The sequence below is a fragment of the Antechinus flavipes genome, chromosome 3 (assembly GCF_016432865.1).
Source record: "Antechinus flavipes isolate AdamAnt ecotype Samford, QLD, Australia chromosome 3, AdamAnt_v2, whole genome shotgun sequence".
Lineage (NCBI taxonomy): Eukaryota > Metazoa > Chordata > Mammalia > Dasyuromorphia > Dasyuridae > Antechinus > Antechinus flavipes.
The window spans coordinates 50,733,964-50,745,654 of record NC_067400.1 but is presented as its reverse complement, the minus strand read 5'-3'; the positions used below and the strand labels follow the sequence as shown (position 1 = coordinate 50,745,654).

Here is an 11,691-nt window from a genome sequence, read left to right as displayed (position 1 = left end):
TTTATTTCTGATTCCCAACCCTCCTAGCTGATGCATTATCAATTCAGGAAGTCAGCACCTTTGATTCCCAAATCCTGGTCAAAAGTACCCCTTTTGAATTCCAATAGAAGATTTGGGCTTGTCCCAGCCATCACCTGATCTGAGCCAACTTGGGATTCCACCCATGAGCTCCTTTAGCTAAATCTCTCATTATAAAAGAGCCAAGCTAGAGACCTCTCTTTGCAGAGGTTCCAAACATGCCAGCTTTACTCCTGGCATGTCAAGGGTCTCTGCCCACTGGAATATTATTTCCAGTGCCCTCTTCTCTTTACCTAATACCTTTTACTAACTAGACTTTAACCATATTTTCTATGCCCATAAGAAACCTCTTTCATCAATTTAGATTTTCAGGTCTGTAAATTCCTTTACAGAGAACTGCTCCGCCACCACTAGATCTCACTTAACTCCCTACCCTTGAACTGAATGCAAAGGGGTTGCAGAGGAGCTCTATTTGACTCCCTGTACCCCAAACCTGACACTAAACCTCATTTTCACTTGAGTACCCCAAATCTAAACCTCATCACTATGACTCCTGTTCTGGGTCTTCAAACATTTCATCCTCATGATTTTTGCTACTTAACATGTAATTTTTACAATTGTAGTCCAAGCAAAAAAAAAAAAAAAAAAAAAAAAAAACCTGGTTTTCTAGGTTCCTCTTCTACTCTCTTTCATCAATATCCCCCCAACCCCCCTCATACCCAATACCCCCTATTCCAGCCTTTGACCATATAGCAGGGCTATCCCCTCTATCTGAAATAGTCCTAATCAGACTAAACAGATTAATCAGACTTTATCCAGTCTTCCTTGATCAATTTAGATTACTTTGACTGCTTTGTATCTAAAAAAGGCATGATAGCAAATGTCTGGATTTAGTGGCTTAAATTCAAGCTCTGTCATTATCTGTGTAACCTCAGATAAGTCACTTAAGATGCATGGTCCTCAGATTTCTTATATGTAAAATGAAATGCATGGGATAGATAAGTCCTAGTTCTAAGTCTGTGACTCTGGCATCTCTTGAGTTCACTTCCCCTTATGTAACTATTCTATGAACTTTGAAATTTAGCCTCATTAGATCAAAGATATGTGTAGTGTGTATGACTGAGCTTCCTCTCTTCTACCACAAACATAATAGAAATTGGTTAGGGTTAAGATTACTTGTTTCCTAAGTAGATTCCTAGACTTGGACATGAAGCTCTGAGTTCAAATCCTACCTGACACCTACTGGTTGTCATTTCTCTGTAAGTCTTCTTTTCCTCATAAGTAAAATAGGATTTATTGGCTCCTACCTCAAACCCTCAAAGGGTTGTGGTGAGAAGCAAATGCAAAGCACTTTGCAAACTTTCAAGCACTATGCAAATGCTATTTTTTCTATTTCTACTTCAGTACAACTTCCTCCATATTCATCAGAATCAGAATAACAGCATCCCAAGTCCTTTCCTCCTATTTACAAAGAATAAAATAAGCATTGCGACTACTCAAGAACTTACCAACTGCTCTGCTTTTGGCAGAAAGTGTGCTCCCGCAGATGTCTAAAAGCTCTCTTCCCCAAGCTTCAGACTCATGTCACCAACACTTTTATTTACTAGACATTTTCTAATAGATGTCCTATCGAGATCTCAAACTTAACACGCACAAAACAATTCATTATTTCCCAACAAACTGTTCCTTCTTCCTGTCTTTTTCTTTTCTGTTGAACAACCCCATGATTCTTTAAGTCATCCAGGTTTGAAGCCTTGCATTTATTTTCCATTCTTCTTCCCTTTTCCTCACCCTTCATGTAACTAATCAGCTGCCAGATTTCCAACATATCTCCCATCTGTTCCTTTTTCTCCCCTTACCCTGCCATCAGTTAGGTTCATGTCCTCACTGTCTCTTGACTGGACTATTGCAACTTTGTTGATTTTTTTTTTTTTCATTAGTTTTCCAAATACCTATTCCTAAAGCACAATTTGACCATATCCCTTTCCTAGTATGCAAAAAACATCCAGTGGTATCTCCTTGCCTCTAAGATAAAATATTAACCACTTCATATCAATATGATATGAAGATCAATATTTGTCTTAAAATGCACTGTCATTATGGTTGTTTCAGGTTACCTTTCCAGGCTTAGGAAACATAAACCTCTCCTTATACAATATTTGCTTTCTTTTTCTGTCTTTGCAAGGCTCCCCTTCCTATTTAACGCCCCCAAACCCACTTCTAGATTATATTTTTTCCCTCACTAATACTTCATGGAATCCATTCAAACTTTATCTCCACCAGGAAGCCCTTCCTCTTTTCCCTAGAATTACAGGGGGGCAGATGTGGTCATTCTTTGATTTTGTTGAACTCTTCTTTATTATAAGAATTCTGTTAGTAGTTGTTGGGAAGTGATAGCAGGGAAAAAACTGGCCAAGATTAAATTACCAGATCGGACCCTGTATCTCCCTCATTAGTCTTAACTTCAGAACTCTGCTTTACTTTTCTAATTAGACTCCCCCACCTCTAGAGTCCTTTGCACATAAGATGCATTTAAAAGATGCTTTTGAATTTATTTTAGTCTCAAGTTCATTATAATCACCATAATCTTGTGCAAAGTCATCAGGAAAATATCTGTGGAGAGCACCTTGGATTTGGAATCAGGAAGCCCCGAGTTTCTGTCTGGCTTCCGACAGTGGCCGTGTGATGTTTGGGCAGTCACTTAAACATGTTTGGCCTCAGTTTCCTGATTAGCAAAATGCGAAAGGTGGACGCCAAAGCTTCCAGGGCCCTTTCCATCGCTTAAACTTTTAGCCTGAAATGCAAAGGTCCCTTTTGGGTAGAAATGCCCTTTTCTTTTTTCTGTATGGACCTAAATTTCATAGACCCAGGCAGATCAGAAGCTTAAATCTGAGACTAGACTCTAGAGCACTAAGGTTTAGGAAGGGTAAGGGTCTGTCCTCGAGTCACCCAGCCAGGTGATAGCAGAGACTGGACTTGAACCCAGGTTTTCCTATTCCAACCTCCCTCCAGCTACACAGTGAGGCTGTTTTTTCATTCTAAACGTCTACAGAGAAGACGCGAGGTGCCCTCCTCGGCCACCATAGCTGCAAGTCGGGTCCGGCCTCGACGCTCCCGGGAGACCGAGGATGACGTGAGGAGCGAGTTGAAGAGCAGCACCCGAGGCCCGACCGCACCAGCTCTTGCTCCTGGCTCCGCCGGCCTCGCCACTGCCCCAGGCACTCTTCCCCTCCCCCTTGCGGATCCTCCTCCCCCCATATCCCTTCTCTCCCTGGCCCCTTTTCCCAGTTCCCCCCCCCCCCGCGCCTCGCCCTGTTTCCCTGCCTCCTTCCTCCAGCCGCCCTGCCCCCCCTCCCCTGTACCTCGATGACAGCTGTTTCTCCTAGCCCCCCTTGAGGTCCTCGTGGGTCTCCTTGCCCCTCGCTCCTACTCCGAGCTTTTGATTCTCCCTCTTCCCTTGCTTCGCATTTATCCCCGGTTCCCCTTTTCCCCTTGCGCTCCTTTCCCACCCTTCCCCCAGCTCCTCGGGCTCATCTCTCTGCCCCCCTTTTCCTGCAGCCTAGTGCTCCTTTCCCTGTTGAGCTCCTTTCCCACCCCATCTCCATGTTCCCTTCGCTATTTTCTCTATCCTTAATTGAGCTCCTTACCCCATTGCTCTGCCCCTCCCTTTCCCCCATCCCCTGCGCCCCTCTCCCGGCCTCCTCCCTCCTCCCCCGCTTCTCGAGCTAGCTCTCTTCCCCCCACTTCCCTGACCCTCGTTCTCCCTACCACCTCCTTCCCCGTACCCGAACTATTTCTCCGCTGCACTAGCCCCTCTTTTGCCCCACCTTTCCTGGCTGCGCCCTCTCGCACTGCTCTCCCTGGAACTCCTGCTGCTTCCCCTCTGCCCGCTTTCCCCTGTGGGCGCACTTCCTTTCCCACATCCCGGGCTCCGCGGGGTACTCCCTTTCGTTTCCCCGCATCCCCGGCTCCGCGTCTGGGCTTCCTTTCCTTCCCCTCATCCTGGTCTCCGCGCGCGGTGCTCTTTTTCCTTTCCGGGCGCCGCGCCCGTACTCCCGCTCCCGCATCCCCGGCTCCGCGCCTGTGCTCCCTTTCCCGCATCCCGGGCTCCGCTCCCGTGCTCCCTTTCCCACACACCGGGCGCCGCGCCGGCCTCCCTGCCCTCTTTCCCAGAGCCTCGCAGTGCGCCCTCCTATCCACTCCGCGTCGCGTGCCACCCTCCCCCGAGCCTCTCCCATCCCAGCCCCCAGCCGAGTCCCTCGAGCCCCGCTCGCTCGGGCCGTCCCAGAGGGTGGGGATGGGGCTGGAGATGGGCATGGGGAGGGAGGGGCGTCCGGCCCCGGGCCGCGCATGCGCTTTCCCATCCCCAGCTGGCGGGTGTGGGGGACGGTCGCCTGTCAGTGGAGCTCTCGCAGCTCGTGCACTGACGCCGGTGGCTCCGGAGCAGCCGCGCCACGAGGGGACCGTGGAAGCTTCTCAGCTTCTCTCCAGCCACGGGGCGGAGTGGGGGTCGGGGCTGGGGCCGGAGGAAGTCCCCCCTCCGTCCCCGTCCCCTTCCCCGTCCCCGTCCCCTTCCCCGTCCCGGTCTCCGTCCCCTTCCCCACCCCCCGGATCCCCCCCTTCATGGGCCGCCATCATGGCGGCTCTGTACCAGAGCTCGGACCTCTCGGGCTCCTCCGAGTCCTCCTCCCCGACCAGGCTCCTGGCACTGAAGGACGTGCGGGAGGTGAAGGAGGACACCACACTGGACGAGAAGCTCTTCCTGCTGGCCTGCGACAAGGGTGAGAGCCGGGCCCCGCCCCCGCCCCCACTCGGACCCGGGCCGGGCAGCCCCAGACCCCGCCCCCCGCCCCCAGGGGATCGGGACCGAGCTCTTTGCTCCAGGCAGCCCCCGAAGTAGCCTCCGAACTGCCTCAGTGCCCCGAAGGGGAAGCCCCTCCTCCAGCTTGAGACCCCACGGAAAGAAACCGTCTGTCCCGTCACCCATTTAGCCAGGTCCGGCCGATGGAAGTGGGGGGCTTGCATTCGGGAGCTGACGGAGAGAACGTGAGCTTTACGGATTTGCCCGATGTCCCGGAATTAAGTGACAGAACTAGAATTCCTAACCAGCTCCTCTGTAAAGCTTCATTGCTTTCCACTGAAGTACCCTGCTCCCTGTTAAATCAAAATTTCCCCTTTCCCCCTTCCCAAGCAGCTTCTGCGGCCCGACCCTTATTAGCCTCGGGGGTAATGAAGGGAAGAGGTAATGGGCAGCGTCTGCTTTTCTCTGCGGGACGTCCAACTAACTGTAGTTGATGAATGGAGCCCTTCTTGCGAACTAATTTCTTAATCTAGTTCTTGAGAAAGCTCTCCTAGGAGAGATTCAAAAGCAAAGGTTCGGGAAGACAGAGTGTCTAAAACAAGTATAGAACAAAAATACAAAAACTGAACTTAGTTCAGTGGGAAAGTGGGTTGGAATCCCTGCTGTTATACACCAGCTGTATGATTTTGGACAAGTGACTCCACCTCCCTATCGCTTAGATCCTCTATTAAAAAAAGAGGGTTGGACTAAATAATCTCTTATTTGAAAAAGGATTATTCTATAAGTTTCGTGAATCGATTTTTATTAGGTTTTGGAGGAAAGTGTATTTTATAATTGTTTTCATCTTTGTAAATTTCTTTTCTGGAAAGTTAAATGTGATAGCCTTACTTACCAGTGATGGAGGTCATCAAAAGAGTGGGAAGCTGTTTAATATTTGAAAAGTAGGGTGGGTTTGTTTATATATCAGAGAAAATAAATAGCAACTTAAATTTCTTTAGACTCGTTATATGCTTTCAGAAATCTGGCAAAGAAACATCTAGACTTTAAACACTGTTACAAAGTAGTTACCCTAATAAATATTATTTCATTATGCATGAATTCCTTGTTTTGCAAAAAGGTTGAATGATGGATTTCTTTAATAGTCAATCCCACTTAGTTTAAACTATGATTTGATTTACATAGACTCACTGAAATATATAGGTAAATATTAATAACTATATTGAAACAATTATACCTCCATTAGCAGTAGGTTTTCTGTGTTCTGAATATTTCAGAGAATATACTTAGCTTACTTCCTTAGAATTATCCTAAGTTTTAAGTTCTGAATCAGTCTTTAGATAAGTATTACAATGAAAACTTTAGTTATAGAGGTTGCAATATATTTGAAAATTGGATCTTATTATAAGTGGCATTCTTTTTTCTTCCTATGGAAATAAAGTTGCTTGAAACAGTTCTGAGAGATTGCAGCTGCAAATGTAGCACCTGCTATTGGATGGCACTTTGCTTAGCTTCCTTTATGTCTGTTCTTAGGTGTAGATGTCATTACCTAAATGACATGTACACCTTGACTTTCCCTTTACTGCCAAGCTCTATAATTCAGTTTGCTCCTTGAGGCACTGACCAGATAATAGAGCAATGAATTTCTTGTTAATGCACTCCCTATTTTGAGAGAATAAGGATGGTCCTGAAAGACACATTGGAGAGGAAGGGAGGAAAAAGCTGAAACTTAGAAACCGTAACAGCTGCTAAAACTTTAAAGCCTTTGCTTTTTTAAGACCATTTGTTAGATTTTTCATTACTTGGAAGGGGAATGCAAAGCTGCCCTTGTAGCCACACTTACTCACATCACTTAATGTATTTTCATACACATACAATAGATTGGATACAATAGATTTATCCCCATAACTTCTTTTCCTTGATTAATTTTCCATTCTGAAGTGGAGAAAAATTACTTGGGCTTTTCAGTTTGTAGCATATTCTAGCACTTGGGCATTCCTGTCTTTTTAAACTTTTCTAATACCCAAATCAATTCAGTAATCTAAGTGGCAAAAGTTATTGTAATTTTAATCTCCTAACAATTCAACTTTCAATCATTTCATTGTTATTTAGGATAAAAACTTCAATTCAAGGACTTTATGATTAAGGGTCTAGAAAGGTTATATTTTTATTGGGTTTTTCTTTTTAGGTTTTTTATTTTGTGGCTTAAAGTACTTCCCACTTCAGGCAAAGAATGAGGGATCTTCTGCATTAGTTCTTTTATTCTCAGGCTAAGGAAAATAAGGAAAGTGAGAAGCAAATTGGGCAAAAGTAGAGGAGGAATTGGCTAAATTCTTTTTTTTCCCCGCATTTCAGGTGGTAGCAAGCAGTCTGCTTTTATTTTACTGATTTGTTTAACCTAAAAGACCAAGAAAGGTCTTTCATATAGGAATATCCTCTAGCAGCAAGAAATTATTTTTTTGTTTTTGTTGTGAGGCAGTTGGGGTTAAGTGACTTGCCGAGGATCACATAGCTAGTGTTAGGTGTCTGAGATAGGATTTGAACTCAGGTCCTCCTGACTCCAAGGCTTGTACTCTATCCACTACATCATGTAACTGCCCCTGGAAATTCATTAAAAATTTTTTTCCTTAACATGAATAGTTGATTGGCATGAAATACCATAAGTTTTAACACATACATTTTGAATTGTTTAGATATATAATTTGCCTCAGGATCTGGTATATTACTGAAGAAAATCAGCATTTTTAGAAGGTATAGTTTTTATAGTTTACATGCTTATGTGATAGTGGTGATTAAGTGGTGATTAAATTTAGAAAAAAATTTTCATTTTGATAAAACTCCTTGTAAAAATTGTTTGCCTTTTAGAGGAAAATATACAAATACATATGACTTAAATATTGACTTAAAATTAAAATTTGAAAAGATGATTTTCTATATTTAAGACTTTTAAAAAACACTTAAGTTGTCTTTGGAATTAATTTGGAGAAATGGTATATCTTGTACAATTATTAACAACTAAATTTTCATTAAAATGTAACTGAAATATAGCCATACACTTTTTCCTTTTAAACTTTGTGAGTCCTAGATCCTCACTAAATAAAAATTGTGAAAATCTACTTAAAATACCTATAATTTGAATGGTCACTTCACATAAAATAGTACTCTTTCCAGTGCAAAGATGAACATTTCTAGATTAAATTCTCTCATTAGCATGGACCACACATTTCTTTGTCAGAAAAGAACATGTTCAAAACCATTTGTTTAGGGAAAGACAACATAATCACAGTCACAGTTTTTAACTTGTTTTGTTTATTATTCTGAAAAATGAGCTTTGGTTTATTTGAATTAAATTTAAATAGTAAAGATAGAGAAGCAAGTAAGATATTCATAATATCAAAGCAAATATGTGTCCAGGGAATTGTTTTTTTCTTCTTCAAAGAATCATTTCAATCTGTAATAAACCTTTCTTGTATAAATTTTCCCTGTTGAGAACTCTTGGAACACAATTTCTTGGTTGCAGTAGGTGGTGAATTTCTCTTTACCCTTGTTTATCCTTACTATAGGGGTTACGGTTACACAGATGCCAGTGGAGGGAGTAATACACCTTTGAATATACTTAATTAAGTTAGTGAAAACAAGAATGGAACCATAAGTAAAAAACAAAAGCAAAAACAGAGGTAGAAAAATTAGGATAACTTTATTACTGAAAGGTACCCCCTTATTTTATAGTTGGGAAAATAGAGACCCATAGAAATTAATGTTGTACAATTAAATGACAGTGTTAGAATTCAAAACTAGTGAAATACAAACCTATGAAATACCCTCTTCTTTGCACTATACTATGATGCTTCCTCACAGAAGAAGTAGGCCAGGGATCTACACTTTGATCAGTAGAATAATATAAGAATGTGGATATATCTTATATAGGGACACCTGAATAGAATCTGCCCAGGAGTACAGCTTTAGATGGTCATTTAGTTCCAAACTGAGATAGTTAGTCTATAGAAGAGATTTTGGAGCTTCTTGAATTTTATGAATCAAAATTAATTGATTTCATTGGAAAGATAAATTGTGGTGGAAAAATCATTGACTTCAGAATTTTAGAAGGGCTTTTCAAAAATCAGCCCAAATAGGATTCATTACTAAGAAAATTGGACATCAGGTAATCCATTTTCTGATAATGACATCATGAAACAAATTAAAATATAAAATAGTCCTCAATGTTTTACTGCCCCCTAAAGCATTCATAGAGCAGAATAAGGTACTTGTTAGATGGTAAAAATTACAGAATTGTGCAGAATGTCTGCAGATGTAAATTTAATTTGGTAATTCTGGTATGTCATCTTTGTTTAGTAAGCAGTGAGCCACTGAACAACGTGAACCATGCTACTCGGGAAACTGAGCCACTTTTATATCAACATTCTTGATTTCAATGAAACCAAAAAGCATAAAGAAATTAAAAATAAATGTAAGGATAGCTCTCAGATACTTTTCAGGGGCCCATAAAAAAGGTGGTTTTATAGCATCTTAAATGCAAAAATTCCAAATTTTATGAAACATTTGTTCATTTTTCCTTGCATCAAAATAATCTTAAGCAGACCATAAAGACATATTGGCGCATAGTTTTATTTAATTATTTAATTTATCTGTGATGACTATATTTGAAAGACTTTCAGATGGAACAGGGATTGGATTTATTCTGTTTGGCCTCAGATGATTGAACTTGGAATAATGGTTGAATGTTTCAGTTTAGTTAACATCAAGAGAAACTTCCTTAACAAGTAGAACTGCCCCAGAGTGGAATGACTTACTTTCAATGAGGTGTATGTGGGGAAGGGGAGGAGTGAGTTTCCCCCTTTTTGCAGGTATTCAAGAAGAAGCTCAATGAATACTTGTCAGGTTTGTTACAGTAAAGATTTTTTCTACATACAGATTAGACTAGATGGTTCCTAAGATGACATCCAGCTTTCAAATTCAGTGATATTTTGTTACAGATGAAGAAGTAAAAAGCATATTGATAATACCATATACATATTCATTTCTCTCTCTCCTAACTTCCATTCTTTCTTTTCTCTCTCCCTCCTTCCCTTCCCCCTCTCCCTTGTTCTCTCTTTTATGTCTGTCTGTCTCTCTTTCTCCCTTTCTCTCTCTCTATATATACATACATACATTTCTCACATATGTGTGTATATGTATATATTTATTTTTAAGGTTTGCTAAATGCTTTAAATATTTCATTTGATCTTCACAGTCCTGTCATGTAAGTGTTATTGTTATCTCTACTTTATAGATTAAGAAACTAATGCTGAGAGAGATTAAATGACTTGCCCTGAGTGACTGAGGCAAGATTTGGATTCTTATTTGCCTGAGTAGTACTTCACCTAGATTCCATGAAGAATATGATAAGATCCAAATTAAGTATATACTTTGTGAATGTATATACTATGTGAAGGCAAGCAAAAGGGAATACATCAGAAATAAAGTTCAAAAATATGATTCATATTCAAGAAATTAAAAAGGTCAAAGATTTGATTACCTAGAAGCCTAAAGTATAAATATTTTCATAAGATCTACTTGACTATTTTTTAAAAATTCATTTTTCTTTTCTTTTCAACTCTTGAATTCTTTTTCTTTGTCTTCCCCACTCCCATCCATTGAGAAGACAAGAAAAGCAAAACTCATTAAAACATATGTAATCATACAAAACAAATTCTTACATTGTCTTTAAAAAAAGAGAAAAGAAAAGATGTCTCAGTGTGCACTGAGTTCATGTTTCAATATAAATCTTTTGCAATTGTGGTTGATCATTGTGTTGATCAAAGTTCCCAAGTCCTAGAATTGGTTATCTTTGTAATATTGTTGTTATTATATAAATTATTCTAGTTCTGCTTACTTCACTTTGCACCTTTTTATGTGTCTTCCTAGATTTTTTTCCTTGAAACCATCGCCATCATTTTTTATGACACTAATATTCCATCACATTCATATGACATAATTTGTTCAGCCATTTCACAATCGATGAGTATCCCTTCACTTTACAATTCTTTGTTACTATAAATATTTTTGTATGTTAGGATCCTTTTTCTCTTTTTAAAAACTTTTGGAGATATAGAACGAGTATCTATACCAGGGATCCTCAAACTACGGCTGCGGGCCAGATGCAGCAGCTGAGGACGTTTATCCCCCTCACCCAGGGTTATAAAGTTTCTTTACTTAAAGGCCCACAAAACAAAGTTTTTATTTTTACTATAGTCCGGCCCTTCAACCGTCTGAGGGACAGTGAACTGGCCCCCTATTTAAAAAGTTTGAGGATCCCTGGAACTCTATACCACTGATTCAAAGGATATGCACAGTTTAATAGGTTTTGGGGGGCAGAATTCCAAATTGTATTCCAAAATAATCGGACCAGTGCACAGTTCTACCCATAGAGCATTAAAGTATTTGTTTTCCAAATGCTCATCCAGTATTTGCCATTTTCCTTTTTTTCTTTTTTTGGTCAGCTTAGCCAATCTGATGAGTATGAAGTGATATCTTGCAGAGTTGTTTTAGTTTGTAGTTAATTATTAGTAATTTAGAGCATATTTTCATATATCTAATAATAGCTTGGATTTCTTCCTCTGAAAATTGCTTATTCATGTCCTTTGTACATTTATCAATTTGGGAATGACTTATAAATTTTACTCAGTTTCCTCTAAATTTTAGAAATGAGATCTTTATCAGAGAAACTCACTGTAATGATTTTTTTAAACCTAGTTTCCTGCTTCTGATCTAATTTTAGCAGAGTTGGTTTTATTCGTGTAAAAACTTTTTACTTGACTACCTTTTAATAGGATTAGAGAGAGAGCCAACCTCAGTGCCAGAAAGACCAATGTTCA

The 11,691-nt window shown here is 40.6% G+C and overlaps 1 protein-coding gene across 2 annotated transcripts in view; it reads left to right on the top strand.

The window, feature by feature from the left end:
• Window positions 1-4,315: 4,315 nt before the first annotated feature.
• Window positions 4,316-11,691, top strand: part of TRPC1 (transient receptor potential cation channel subfamily C member 1) — a 68,107-nt gene continuing 60,731 nt past the window's right edge. The window contains exon 1 of one of the 2 annotated variants that reach the window (XM_051983337.1): window positions 4,316-4,799. In XM_051983337.1, coding sequence (XP_051839297.1) covers window positions 4,316-4,799 — 484 coding nt within the window. The remainder of the gene's footprint in view (window positions 4,800-11,691) is intronic. The other variant, XM_051983339.1, reaches the window with a different exon arrangement.